This window comes from Heterodontus francisci, chromosome 5, assembly GCF_036365525.1.
Source record: "Heterodontus francisci isolate sHetFra1 chromosome 5, sHetFra1.hap1, whole genome shotgun sequence".
NCBI lineage: Eukaryota > Metazoa > Chordata > Chondrichthyes > Heterodontiformes > Heterodontidae > Heterodontus > Heterodontus francisci.
Genome location: NC_090375.1, coordinates 152,006,447 through 152,021,814, shown reverse-complemented (window position 1 = coordinate 152,021,814; position 15,368 = coordinate 152,006,447). Strand labels below are relative to the sequence as shown.

The 15,368-nt window shown below is 43.7% G+C and overlaps 1 protein-coding gene and 1 long non-coding RNA gene across 11 annotated transcripts in view; one reads left to right on the top strand and one right to left on the bottom strand.

Moving 5' to 3' along the window:
- clasp2 (cytoplasmic linker associated protein 2) overlaps nt 1–15,368 on the top strand; it is a 673,953-nt gene that overhangs the window by 577,164 nt on the left and 81,421 nt on the right. For all 10 annotated transcript variants that reach the window (XM_068032254.1, XM_068032248.1, XM_068032247.1 and 7 more), the window contains one exon: nt 7,419–7,562. In XM_068032254.1, coding sequence (XP_067888355.1) covers nt 7,419–7,562 — 144 coding nt within the window. The remainder of the gene's footprint in view (nt 1–7,418; nt 7,563–15,368) is intronic.
- LOC137370104 (uncharacterized) overlaps nt 204–15,368 on the bottom strand; it is a 66,492-nt gene continuing 51,327 nt past the window's right edge. The window contains exon 5 of the long non-coding RNA XR_010975079.1: nt 204–1,440. This is a non-coding gene — a long non-coding RNA (uncharacterized lncRNA). The remainder of the gene's footprint in view (nt 1,441–15,368) is intronic.

Sequence of the window (15,368 nt, the reverse complement as noted above, 5' to 3'; positions counted from 1 at the left end):
ACTTACCAGAGGTGGTGATAGAGCGTGTCCAACCCGACCCAACCCGAGCCCAAATGACGGACCCGGAAGTGCGACCCGACCTGAACCCGACACGTCAGGTGGGGTAGCCAGCCTTTACTAACTACAGTGCTACTGTATCCATAATACTGGGTCAATTAAAATGCTCAAGACCAAGATTGATAGAATTTTGTTTATTAAGGGTATTAAGCGATATGTATCAAATGATGGGTAACTGAAAGTGAGTTGCAGATCTGCCATTGAATGGCAGAACATGTTCACGGAGCTGAATGGTCTTATCTTGTTTCTTTGGGCCGAACGGTTTTGAAACGTCTACTGTCTTCGTTGCTTCCTCGTATTGGCGGAAGCATTTTAAATCAATCTGCTGTAACGTAGTTTGGGTTTCGTGTTTTTATGTGAATTTTCTCTCACAAAGTCAGTTTTAAGCTAATTTAAGCAAAGCTGGAATGGTGCCTTGCATTATAATGATCCAAATTTAGCTCGCACAGCTCTATGGTATTGAAATAAGTGCGCTATATAAACCAAGTTTGGGAGTGATTAAATTGTCAAAGATGTTGCATAGCTCAGTTCACCAGATCCTACTCATCGTCCAGCTTTCGACAATTCAGAGCAAGGGCTAGATAGCATTGACCATTCCAGGGCCATCCAAGAATTGGGTCTTCACGAAACTGGTAAAATTCTGGATGGACATCTCCATAGTAAGGCATAAACTGATATGGCACTGATGTTGGCCAAATCTTGCTTTCCTTCCTGATTAAACTCCTCACTGGGACAGTGGAATGAAACAGCAGACATCTTGAACTGATTCAGGGTCCAATTGCTTAAATGAGCACTTCGTCTAGAGACAAATGCAGATAGTCCAAGAATAAATATGAGAATTCTTCCTGAATAAAAGGTTGATGTGGCAAAAGGCAGATGTTAAATTTGAGTTTTTATTCAATCTCTTGGGTAGGTACATTTTCTATGTTTCTTCTCAAATCCTGGATCCACAAATTTGGGATTTACAAGGTGCCAATATTGTTGACTCTACATTGGATGAACAAGGTTTAGCTCATAGAACTGTTGAAATTGACCAATTATTTCAGATCCTACAGTGATGAGATCTCCTGTTCATATGGTCCTCCAGGTGTATCATGGTCCTCTGCAGGCTTTCCATTTGATGGATATGGCTCTTGAGCAAACCAGCCAAGTTTGCAGTGTTTTCTCTCAACAGTTCTTACCACTGTATTGGCGCATATACATTTTCCAGCATTAAAAATAAATTTTTTGTACATTAGCACCAGAATGAGTACAATTCTTTGGTGTATGAAATCCCAGCTGTTTTCTCTTAGTGGTAGTTTTTATTATCTCTTGAAAATCTGTTGAATAAAGCTCCATCAACTTTGTTTGTTCTTGTGGTAGCTGTTGGCTGCAAACCCCATCCTGTGTAATAAATAAGTTAGTTCTGATGAAAGGATCACAGACCTGAAAAGTTAACTCTGCTTCTCTCTCACAGATACCGCCTGACCTGCTGAGCATTTTCAGCACCTTGTTTTTATTTTGAATAAGTATCTCCCCCAGCTACCCCAAGAAAATGCGGAAAAATGGCAGGATTATATGGACAGACCTAAAATATGTTTGAGTTTAACCAGATCTGAGCTTTATCAAAACTGGATCTTGAGAAAGCCCTTATCCATCATTTGATACTTACTCACTTAAGGGAAACTGTAATTTCTTCATACTGCAAATTAGGGCCAGCAGCATCTGTGAATCTTACAGGTTTTTGGCTTACTCAAAACACATTGAGGGACAATTTCCTTGGAGGTTCTCCCAATCTGCTCCCACAACTTAGGCATAAGATTGGTGAAAAATCCTGGGAAAATCGCACAAACAGTCCTTTGCTTAGCAATATTCATTATTTTCTGGGGATCCCACTTTTCCACTTAAGTTATAGCAATAGATCAAGAGAAATCCCACAAAATTCCAGGTTATTTGTCTAAATACACTATAGAGTTGCAGCAGTCTAAAACTCTTTTTAAACTGTTCATTGTTGAAATAAATACTTTATTTTTATTTGTTCATGGGATGTGGGCTATGCCAGCATTTATTGCTTATCCCTGATTGCCCTTGAGAAGGTCGTAGTAAGTCGCCGCCTTGAACTGCTGCAGTCTTTGTGGTGTGGGTACACTCACAGTGCTGTTAGGGAAGGATTTCCTGGATTCTGACCCAGCGAGAGTGAAGGAACAGTGACATAGTTTCAAGTTGGATGGTGCGTGACTTGGAGGGGAACTTGCAGGTGGTGATGTTGTCATGCGCCTGCTGCCCTTGTTGTTCTAGGTGATAGAGGTCACAGGTTTGGGAGGTGCTGTCGAAGGAGGCTTGGCAAGTTGCTGCAGTATATCTTGTAGGTGGTACACACTGCTGCCACTGTGCGTTGTTGGTGGAGGGGGTGAATGTTTAAAGTGGTAGTTGGGGTGCCGATTAAGCGGGCTGGATGGTGTTGCGCTTCTTGAGAGCTGTTGGAGCTGCAGCCATCCAGGCAAGCGATGAGTATTCTATTGCACTCCTGATTTGTGCCTCGTAGATGTTGGACAGACTTTGGGGAGTCGGGAGGTGAGCTACTCACCACAGAAATCCCAGTCTCTGACCTGCTGTTTTAGCCCCCATATTTATGTGGCTGGTCCAGTGAAGTTTCTGGTCAATGGTAACCCCAGGATGTTTATGGTGGGAAATTCAGCGATGCTAATACTGTTGAATGACAAAGGGGATATGGTTAGATTCTGTCTTATTGGAGATGGTCATTGCCTGGCACTTATGTGATGCTAATGTTAACTGCAGCTCATCAGCCCAACCCTGAACGCTGTCCCGGTCTTGCTGCATGTGTGCACGGACTGCTTCATTATTTTAGGAGTTACAAATGGGGCTGGACATTGTGCAATCATCAGCGAACATCCCCACTTCTGACCTTATGATGGAGGGAATGTTATTGATGAAGCACATGAAGATGATTGGTCCTGGGACACTGCTCTGAGGAACTTGCACCCACCACAACCACCTTCCTTTGTGTTCGGTATGATTCCAACCAGTGGAGAATATTTCCCCTGATTCCCATTGACTTCATTTTTACAAGGGCTCCTTGATGCCACACTCAGTGAAATGCTGTCTTGATGTCAAGGGCAGGTTCTCTCACCTCACCTTTGGAGTTCAGCTCTTTTGTCCATATTTAGACCAAGGCTGTAATGAGGCCAGGAGCGAACTGGTCCTGGCAGAATCCAAACAGAGCATTGGTGAACAGGTTATTGCTGAGTAATTGCCGTTTGATAGCATTATTGACTACACCTTCCATCACTTTGCTGATGATTGAGAGTAGACTAAAGGGGCAGTAATTGGCCGGATTGGATTTGTCCTGCCTTTTGTGGAATGGGTATAATTCAAGCATTGGCAGGTCGATGCTAGTTTTGTAGCTGTATTGGAACAGCTTGCAAGGGCAAGGCTAGTTCTGGAGCACAAGTCTAAAGCACCACAGCTAGGATGTTGTCAGGGCCCACATCCTTTGCTGTGATTTTTTTTATTCATTCATAGGATGTGGGCGTCGCTGGCTAAGCCAGCATTTATTGCCCATCCCTAATTGCCCTTGAGAAGGTAGTGGTGAGCTGCCTTCTTGAACCGCTGCAGTCCATGTGAGGTAGGTACACCCACAGTGCTGTTAGGAAGGGAGTTCTAGGATTTCGACCCAGCGACAGTGAAGCAACGGCAATATAGTTCCAAGTCAGGATGGTGTGTGACTTGGAGGGGAACTTGCAGGTGGTGGTGTTCCCATGCATTTGCTGCCCTTGTCCTAGTTGGTAGAGGTCGTGGGTTTGGAAGGTGCTGTCTAAGGAGCCTTGGTGCTTTGCTGCAGTGCATCTTGTAGATGGTACATGCTGCTGCCACTGTGCGTCGGTGGTGGAGGTAGTGAATGTTTGTGGATGGGGTGCCAATCAAGCGGGCTGCTTTGTCCTGGATGGTGTCGAGCTTTTGAGTGTTGTTGGAGCTGCACCCATCCAGGCAAGTGGAGAGTATTCCATCACACTCCTGGCTTGTGCTTTGTAGATAGTGGACAGGGTTTGGGGAGTCAGAAGATGAGTTACTCGCCTCAGGATTCCCAGCCTCTGACCTGCTCTTGTAGCCACGGTGTTAATATGGCTACTCCAGCTCAGTTTCTGGTCAATGGTAACCCCTAGGATGTTGATAGTGGGGGATTCAGCGATGGTAAGGCCATTGACTGTCGAGGGAAGATGGTTAGATTCTCTCTAGCTGGAGATGGTCATTGCCCGGCACTTGTGTGGCGTGAATGTTACTTGCCACTTATCAGCCCAAGCCTGGATATTGTTCAGGTCCTGCTGCGTTTCTACACGGACTGCTTCAGTATCTGAGGAGTTGCTAATGGTGCTGAACATTGTGCAATCATCAGCGAACATCCCCACTTCTGACCTTATGGTTCAAGGAAGGTCACTGATGAAGCAGCTGAAGATGATTGGGCCTGCAGTGATGTCCTGGAGATCAGATGATTGACCTCCAACAACCACAACCATCTTCCTTTGCGCTAGGTATGACTCCAACCAACAGAGAGATTTCCCCCTAATTCCCGTTGACTTCAGTTTTGCTAGGGCTTGATGCCATACTCAGTCAAATGCTGCCTTGATGTCAAGGGCAGTCACTCTCACCTCACCTCGATTTCAGGTCTTTTGTCCATGTTTGAACCAAGGCTGTAATAAGGTCAGGAGCTGAGTGGCCCTGGCGGAACCCAAACTGAGCATCACTGAGCAGGTTATTGCTAAGCAAGTGCTGCTTGATGGCACTGTTGAGGACACGTTCCATCACTTTACTGATGATTGAGAGTAGACTGATGGGGCAGTAATTGGCCAGGTTGGACTTGTCCTGCTTTTTGTGTACAGGACGCACCTGGGCAATTTTCCACATTGCCGGGTAGATGCCAGTGTTGTAGCTGTACTGGAACAGCTTGGCTAGGGACGCGGCAAGTTCTGGAGCACAGGTCTTCAGTACTATTGCCGGAATATTGTCAGGGCCCATAGCCTTTGCAGTATCCCGTGCTTTCAACCATTTCTTGATATCACATGGAGTGAATCGAATTGGCTAAAGACTGGCATCTGTGATGCTGGGGACTTCAGGAGGAGACCGAGATGGATTCAACTCGGCACTTCTGGCTGAAGATTGTTTCAAATGCTTCAGCCTTATCTTTTGCACTGATGTGCTGGGCTCTCCCATCATTGTGGATGGGGATATTTGTGGAGCCACCTCCTCCAGTTAGTTGTTTTAATTGTCCACCAACATTTGTGGCTGGATGTGGCAGGACTGCAGAGCTTCGATCTGATCCATTGGTTATGGGATCGCTTAGCTCTGTCTATTGCATGCTGCTTCTGCAGTTTGGCATGCAAGTAGTCCTGTGTTGTAGCTTCACCAGGTTGACACCTCATTTTGAGGTATGCCTGGTGCTGCTCCTGGCATGCCCTCCTGCATTCTTCATTGAACCAGGGTTGGTCTCCTGGCTTGATGGTAATGGTAGAGTGGGGAATATTCAGGACCATGAAGTTACAGATTGTGCTGAGTACAATTCTGCTGCTGCTGATGGCCCACAGCGCCTCATGGATGCCCAGTTTTGCATTGCTATATCTGTTCGAAATCTATCCCATTTAGCATGGTGGTAGTGCCACACAACACAATGCACGGTATCCTCAATGTGAAGGCGGGACTTCGTCTCCACAAGGACTGTGCGGTGGTCACTCTTACCAGTACTGTCATGGACAGATGCATCTGCGGCAGGTGGTGTGGGAACCAACAAGAGGGAAAAACATACTTGACCTCGTCCTCACCAATCTGCCTGCCGTTGACCCAGTCCAGCAGCTATGCTCTTTCGGGCTCGGTTAGTAGTGGTGCTACCGAGCTACTCTTGGTGATGGACATTGAAGTCCCCCATCCAGAGTACATTCTGCACCCTTGCCACCCTCAGTGCTTCCTCCAAGTGGTGTTCAACATGGAGGAGTACTGAAGCATCAGTTGAGCGAGTACAGTAGATGGTAATCAGCTGGAGTTCCCTTGCCAAGTTTGGCCTGGTGCCAGACCCTCATGGCTATGTACCACTATGTCATCCCCTCTGGTGGATTTCTCCTGCCGGTGGGACAGGTTATACCCAATGATGATGAAGGAGTCTGGGACACTGGCTGTAAGGTATGATTCAGTGAGTATGACTGTCAGACTATTGCTTGACTAGTCTGTGGGACAGCTCTCCCAATTTTGGTGAAAGGCCTCAGATGTTAGCAGAGAGAACTTTGCAGAATCAATTGGGCTGGCTGTGGCAGGACTGATTCTGATTCTGGGTGGTCCGTCCTGTTTTTTTATTCTTTGACATTTTCGTAGTGGTTTTGATCCACCTGCTGGCTTGCTGGGCCATTGATTCATTCACGTTGCTGTGGGCCTGCAGTCACATGTAGACCAGACTGGGTAAGAACAACAGATTTCCTTCCCTAAAGGACATTAGTGAACCAGATTGTTTTTTACAGCAATCCGGTAGTTTCGTGGTCACCATTACTGAGACTAGCCTTTTAATTCCAGATTTTTTCATTGATTTTCATTGAACCCATCGGGTTCGGGCCGGTTAACCAGCCTTTAGCAGTTGTATCGTATCTTTCTAGCGCTTACGAGGTGCCAAAGCATATTGCAGCCAAGTGATGTTTGAGGAATAAATTTGGTCAGGACAATGGGAGAATTCCAGGCTACCAGAAGCTCGGTGTCACGCTTGTGAACTGAAAGAAGGTGTTCTGCAAAGCAGTCACCCAATCTGCGTTTGATCTCCCCAATGTAGACAAGATTGCGTCATGAGCAGTGAATATTGTGTACTAAATTGAAAGAAGTACAAGTAAATCATCGTTTAACCTGGTCACCTGTCATTTTAAATCTCCTCTCCACTCCCACTCTGATCTTCCCTCCCATCCCTTTCACTGCCTGGCTTAAAAACTGTTACATGTCTAAGCTCCCCCAGTTCTGAAACATTAACTCTATTACTCTTTCCACAGATGCTGCCAGGCCTGCTGAATGTTTCTAGCATTTTCTGTTATTTAATAATGTGCATCTGTAGTTTAATGAGACTTTGCAAATGGCAAATCTGGAGTGGTGTTCTGGTTGAAATTGGTTAAAATGAGGTTAATGTGAAAATTGTTGATGGCCACAGCACCAAAATTTTGACTTCTCATGTCAGTTAAGGATTACTGCTCCTTTAAGCAAAAAGATATTTAAATGAGTGATATTGAGAGATATACATGAAACTGGAGAAACACCGCACAGATTATTTTATTGAAGTTGTAGATATAATGATGAGTGGAACTAATTTTTCCTTTTGACATCACTTGTTTTTATTCTTTTAGGCAGCTCAAGCAGTTTTGATATGCCTATTTCAACTCAACACTCCAGAGTTCAGCATGCTACTTGGAGCTCTACCCAAAACATTCCAGGATGGAGCCACCAAACTTCTTCAAACCCACCTTCGTAGTTTAGCCAACACTACCCAGGTATTTTATATTGCATTTACAATAATGAATAATTCAGTGAATTACTGAGCAGTTGAGCACAAGAACTGCAAGAACAAACCTTGAACAAGCCTAGTTTCATATGATTATTTAAGTTGCAAATTTAGCATACTTGCTTCCAACTGCCTGTTTACATAGCAAACCATTTGCTTAACTTTGTTTTAATTAAAGCAGGTGGTTAATGTAGTTCAGCCATCTCATTTGAGATAGATATACCAAGTGACTTATTTTTGAGGTCAGCACATGAAAAGTACATAACTGTTGCTGGAAATATATCTTTATATTATTTTGTAACAAAAGATAGCTTGCAGCTTTCCTGCAACATCTTTGTTTCATTGAATTGGTTTTCATTTTTCTTCCTGTAAACTATTGAGCTCAACATAACCATCTTGCAAAATTAGGATCATCATTCCTTGAAGTCAAATTCCTGCAGTTTATAGATTTGAGCATCTTTCCAATTATGTGACCAGGGAGACCTGTGGATGCACAAGTGTAATGACTGTATTGCTATGTTTCATAATCCATTTTTTTCTGTTGGAGGAAAACTTCAGAGGAGGTACTGATTTGATTATTCATTACATTACATAGGTATTGTTTCGTTGCATACTTTGAATAGTACATAACTTTCATCAAGCTCAGTGAGAAACTCTTGTTGTTTCGAAACTCAGAAATGTAGTGAACAGTGAGGAGAATAGTAAGACTGCAGGAGGTCATAGACTGGCAAGTTAGGCAGATAAATGGGAGATGAAATTTAACACCGAGAAGTGTGAACATACAAAGATACGAATTAGGAGTAGGAGTAGGCCACTTGGCCCCTCGAGCTTGCTCGCCATTCAATAAGTTCATGGCTGAACGGATTACTCCACATTCCCACCTACCCCAATAACCTTTCACCCCCTTGCTTATCAAGAATCTATCTACCTCTGCTTTAAAAATATTGAGACTCTGCTTCCACCGCCTTTTGAGGAAGAGAATGCCAAAGACTCATTAAAGTGATTAATTTTTCTAAGAAGAATGTGGAAAGGCAATATAAACCAAATAGTACAATTTTTAAGGAAATGCAAGAACTGAGAGACCTTGAAGGTGGGCATAAACAAGTCTTTAAAGGTGGCAGGACAAGATGAAAAGGCTGTTAAATAGGCAAACGCCACTAGGCCCTATAGCAGCATAGAGTACAAAAGTAAGAATGTTATGCTCTACCTTTATAAAATAATGGTTGAGTCCCAGCTGAAGTATTGTGGCCAATTCTGGGCACCATGTTTTAGGAAGGATGTCGACGCCTTGGGGAGAATACAGAATAAATTTACTGGAATGGTACCAGGGCTGAAAGACTTCAATTAAGTGGAGAAACTGAGCTTGTTCTCCCTAGAGCAGAGTAGGTTAAGGAAGATTTGATAGAGGTGTTCAAAATCATGAAAGGTTTTGATAGAGTAAATAAGGAGAAACTTTTTTTCCAGTGGCAGGAGGTTTGGTTGCCAGAGGACACAAGTTTAAAGTAATTGGCAAAAGAACCCAAGGTGTCATGAAGAGGAAAAAAATACATAATAAGTTTTTAAGACCTGGAATGCATTGCCTGAAAAGGTGGTGGAAGCAGATTCAATAATAACTTCCCAAAAGGAATTGGATAAATACTTGAAGGGGAAAAATTTGCAGGACTATGGAGAAAGAGTGGAGAAATGGGATAATTGAATAGATCTTTTAAAGAGCCAGCACAGGTACGGTTGGTCATATGGCTTCCTTCTATGCAATATCATTCCTTGATTCAGGTGAATCTGAACTGCACCTTTTCCATTGCTTTTGTATCCTTCCTAAATTTCTCTCAGTATTCTACAATGCAGCCTAATTAAGGTCTTGTACAACATATCTCCTGGGCAAAAACAGAAAATGTTGAAAATACTCCATGTCTGGCAGCATCTGTGGAGAAACAGAGTTGACATTTGAGGTCAATGACTTTTCATGAGAACTGGAAAAAGTTAGAGATGCAACAGGTTTTAAACAAGTACAAAGACAGTGAAGGGAGGGGAGGAAAGAACAAAATGGAAGGTCTGACACAGGTAGAAAGCAGGAGAGATCAAATGACGAGGTCAAAATCAAGATCTGAAATTATAGAGCTCAGTATTGAGTCCAGAAGGCTATCAAGTGCTTAATCGAAAGATGAAGTGCGGTTGCTCGAGCTTATGTTGAACTTCACTGGAACAGTGTAGGAGGCTGAGGGCCTGCTTTGCTCAGGGTTTTCTTGAAGGCAGACTGATAGGTAGCTCTCTGGCTGTAGCAGTCTGTAGGCTTGGAGGGTCCACAGTCATGGACAGTTTTCAAACTTTATGTTTTCTGGGGAGAGAGAAAGGGAGGCATGCAGCCTTTTCCTACTGCTTGTGTCTTCTGTGTGTAACAAAGCTCCCAGTTTTTCAGAGATGGACAAACAGTCACATGGTTCTCTCAATCCCCTTTGTTTTTAATGAGGTCCAAAGTGTAAAACCCAAAAGCTCTCTCAGGTAGTGTTGTCAGTGTTAACCCCCTGGAGGGATGTCTCCATTTATGAATGCCTTAAAATAGCTTTGAATGTTCTGCAACCGAATATGATCTGGATAATCTACTCAGTTAGCCAAAACATTGCCCTGGCTGGGCTTCTTGTTAGACTTCAGTCTCCAGTTCAATCTCTTGGTATTTCAGATGAAATTGCAATGGCCATCTTGGCTGCCAATTTTTAAAAAGTTAACAGGGTAGGATTTTTTTCCATTAAAAATCTAATGTAAGTTTCCAACTGATGAATTAATATTTTTCATTTGGCATATTGTCTTTTCCTGACATGGGGTAGCTAGCTGCTTGCTTATCACTTCCTGTCATGGACTGCCCTACAAGACTGAGGGACATTGCCCTTGCAATAGCTAAATGTTGGTCTGAAGCACATTTAGTTGCAATTTGAAACATTGGAGGGTTTTAGTTGAAATTATTTTGATAGGTTATATTTCAGGAATGCCCTACATTTTTATGTCTTTTCTAGGCCCCAAAATCAATGCTGCAACAACAGTATCCAAGTTGTGCAAGAAATAATAATGGTTGTTAGCCCCAATTCCTGGCCTTCTGCCACCCCACTCCCGGTTGTGCCATGGCCTTCTAGCCCTGATCTCTGGCCTCCTGCCTGTCGCGATAGTCTGCCTTACCAAGCCCCAATCTGCAGCCTTACCTCTCCTGAGATGACTTCCCTTTCCGCCTCTACCCTTTCCCATGCCAGGTCCTGATTTCCAGCCTTCACCCCTCCTGTGATGGTCTCTTTCCCCCACCGCCTTCCCCCCCCCCCCCCCCCCCCTCCCCCGCAACTGCTAGACTCCAGCCTTCCCACTTTCTGATTGCTGGGGACTGACACCAAGGATTTCCACTGCAGTCTCCTGCTGCTGGTTTTCCTGCCTGGCAGCAAACCAGCCTGTCACTTTGATCAGCTGCTAGGTGGGAAATGAAAGAAATAAATTATAATGAGGTCATACTGTTAAATTGAGCAGGATTTAACACCCCAAACCTTAATGCATTCCTGATGGTTATTGCCCATCCCCACATACTCCCTGCTTCCTGATAGATGTCAGGCCATTGTCTCAAAGTACAGCTGAAAGAGAGGAAGATGATGTACAATGTAAAGTTGCAAGTTGTCTACCCCTTCTTTACAAGTCAATGTTCATTTTATTGTAATTTCTTTGAAAAGCTACAGTGATTGTTCAATTAAAGCTTAATCTTTGGAGACTGATGAGAAAAACCTCAAAATTAATTTATTTTCTCATCCAAAAGTGAAGAAAAATTACTTGTGGTAGAAACAAAATATGAATTCAAATATAAAAGTTTTCGTCTTATACAAATGAAAGACTTGCCACCAAAATCCTAGGAGCAACAAGCACTCGGCCATACTGGCTACTATTCCTGTTTTTATAGAGCGAGATGGTGGACCCTCCCAGCACCACTTTGCAGAAACCCCTCTATGATAGTTCTTCTGTGACAGGATTCATTTTAATACCTGAAGAGCCTTTTTCTAAAAAGAATTGCTGAAAATAAAAACTATTGGGAACTGCAAGACGACATTTTGCTATTTCAAAACCAAAATTAAAACAGACCTAACTCTGAATTATCAAGTTTTTGAACTTTTTTAACTATAATTTTGTCAGTAAAGTCATCTTTAAAGCAGACTATAATTTAAAATGTATAAAAGTAAGACAATTTTTCAGCTATTGATTCTCGTAATTGAAAAAGCTTCTAATAGCACATTCTGAATAATTTATTGTCTCAGCTATATTAGAAACAAGAATGGCCACAACCATAAAACCTGTTCCTCGAAACAAAGGCATAATCTATAAACTCTTCTTCTTTGGCCTCCTTGTCTCGAGACACAATGGGTAAGCGCCTGGAGATGGTCAGTGGTTTGTGGAGCAGCGCCTGGAGTGGCTATAAAGGCCAATTCTAGAGTGACAGACTCTTCCACAGGTGCTGCAGATAAAATTGGTTGTCAATTGGTTGTCAGGGCTGTTACACAGTTGGCTCTCCCCTTGCGCTTCTGTCTTTTTTCCTGCCAACTGCTAAGTCTCTTTGACTCGCCACACTTTAGCCCCGCCTTTATGGCTTCCCGCCAGTTCTGGCGATCGCTGGCAACTGACTCCCACGACTTGTGATCAATGTCACAAGATTTCATGTCGGGTTTGCAGACGTCTTTAAAGCGGAGACATGGACAGCCAGTGGGGCTGATACCAGTGACGAGCTCGCTGTACAATGTGTCCTTGGGGATCCTGCCATCTTCCATGCGGCTCACATGGCCAAGCCATCTCAAGCGCCGCTGGCTCAGTAGGGTGTATATGCTGGGGATGTTGGCCGCCTTGAGGTCTTCTGTGTTGGAGATACGGTCCTGCCACCTGATGCCAAGGATTCTCCGGAGGCAGCGAAGATGGAATGAATTGAGACGTCTCTCTTGGCCTCGCTGCATTAGAGCAAGGTACTGAGGACACAGGCTTGATACACTCGGACTTTTATGTTCCGTGTCAGTGCACCATTTTCCCACACTGTCTTGGCCAGTCTGGATATAGCAGTGGAAGCCTTTCCCATGCGCTTGTTGATTTCTGCATCAAGAGACAGGTTACTGCTGATAGTTGAGCCTAGGTAGGTGAACTCTTGAACCACTTCCAGAGCGTGGTCGCCAATATTGATGGATGGAGCATTTCTGACGTCCTGTCCCATGATGTTAGTTTTCTTGAGGCTGATGGTTAGGCCAAATTCATTGCAGGCAGCCGCAATCCTGTTGATGAGTCTCTGCAGACACTCTTCAGTGTGAGATGTTAATGCAGCATCGTCAGCAAAGAGGAGTTCCCTGATGAGGACTTTCCGTACTTTGGTCTTCGCTCTTAGATGGGCAAGGTTGAACAACCTGCCCCCTGATCTTGTGTGGAGGAAAATTCCTTCTTCTGAAGACTTGAGAGCAGCAGGGAGAAGAAGATCCCAAACAGTGTGGGTGCGAGAACACAGCCCTGTTTCATGCCACTCAGGATAGGAAAGGGGTCTGATGAGGTGCCACTATGCTGAATTGTGCCTTTCATATTGTCATGGAATGAGGTGATGATACTTAGTAGCTTTGGTGGACATCCAATCTTTTCTAGTAGTCTGAAGAGACCAAGTCTGCTGACGAGGTCAAAGGCTTTGGTGAGATCAATGAAAGCAACGTAGAGGGGCATCTATTGTTCACGGCATTTCTCCTGTAGCTGGCGAAGGGAGAACAGCATGTCAATGGCGATCTCTCCACTCGAAAGCCGCACTGTGCCTCGGTAGACGCGCTCAGCCAGCTTCTGGAACCTGTTTAAAGCAACTCGAGCAAAGACTTTCCCCACTATGCTGAGTAGGGAGATTCCACGGTAGTTGTTGCAGTCACCGCGGTCACCCTTGTTCTTATAGAGGGTGATGATATTGGCATCGCGCATGTCCTGTGGTACTGCTCCCTCGTCCCAGTACAGGCAAAGCAGTTCGTAGAGTGCTGAAAGTATAGCAGGCTTGGCACTCTTGATTATTTCAGAGGTAATGCCATCCTTCCCAGGGGCTTTTCCACTGGCTAGAGAATCAGTGGCATCACTGAGTTCCGATTTTGTTGGCTGTACGTCTAGCTCGTCCATGACTGGCAGAGACTGGGCTGCATTGAGGGCGGTCTCAGTGACAACATTCTCCCTGGAGTACAGTTCTAGATAGTGCTCAACCCAGTGGTCCATTTGCTTGCGTTGGTCAGTGATTATGTCCCCTAATTTAGATTTGAGGGGGGCGATCTTCTTGCTGGTTGGCCCAAAAGCCCTCTTAATGCCATCATACATTCCTCTGATGTTTCCGATGTCAGAGGCCAGCTGAATATGACTGCATAGGTGTTGCCAGTAGTCATTTGCGCAGCGCCTGGCTGTTCTTTGTGCAGCGCCTCTGGCTACTTTAGGTGCTACGCATGTTAACACGCTGGGGGCTTTCTTGTAGTTCAGCAGTGCAATGCGCTTAGCGGCTATGACAGGTTCCAGCTCTTCAAAGTGAGATTGAAACCAGTCTATCGTGTAGCTATACCAGTCAAACAGGTTTCTTTCGAGCACACTGCTTTTCGTTAAAATAATCATTTGAAACCGTAAAGTGCAGTATAATGATTAGCTTTTTATCCCCATAATAAAAACATGGCTCTTACTTTTCTTGACTTAATCTTTTTTAGGCTTTTTTCATGTTAATGCAATCCAACTAGAAAAGGTATAGAGCCGCAAATGAGATGTTAAAGAGCCGCAGGTTGCTGGCCCCTGTTCTTTGGGAACATTTAGTCTAAGGACGTACCACAAGGTTTCCTGTTCAAATGTTCACACTGTTATTATATTTTTTTAATAACAATTCTTTCATATCTTTTCTAAACATTAATTTTGTTTGTACCATACCATTTTTTCATTAATTCATATATTCAACATTTAATTGTATCTTGGCATCCGAATTCCACATCTTGTAAAACTTTTCATTTTGGTAAGCAGCTATTAGTGTATACTTTGCATGCTGCTTTCTTTCAGGGTCCTCTCCCTTCCTCCTTTCTATGATTTCCTTCTTGTAAACTCCCATTAAGAAGTTCCTTTGTCACAACTGCGCAAAGGACTCTGGCCCCATTCAGAAAAGGGATAGCTTCAAGATGCTAATTGCATCAAGACAAACATCCCTTCATTCAGGATTATTGCTATCATAATTCTCATTGGATGAAAATACTTCCACGGTCTTACTCAGAGAAGTCAGAAAGGCAGGTGTTGGCTCAATGCAGGGCCTTTTCTCTGCATGTTGCAGTCAATCTTGGTCACACACTAGGTGTGGAAAATGGTGCTAGAATCATTTCGGACATACTAACATTCATTTTGTCAGTGTTGCAGTGTTACTTCTGCATTTTAATAACCTGTTATTACATTTCACTCATAGAAAATATAATTTAGCATGTTACTCCTTGCAGAAAATACAGCCATTGCAATTTACTGTTCATAGGGAAAACAACACGGCCGCTGAATTCTACTCCTGGCTGAAAACCCAGCGATATTTTCACTTTTAAAATAAAAACAGGTAGAGTGCAGCAATAATAATGTCATTTGAAAGTGATCTGGACAAGTAATCCACAAAGAGTAAAACAAATAAAGTTTAACATTTTGTTCAAGGGACATGGCAGGCAAGGCACAATATGTGTTTCATTCAAGTCATGAGGAATCGTTTCTCAATTAACAAATGTAATAAAGAACATAAGTAAGAAATAGGAACAGGAGGAGTTCATTCAGCCCCTCGATC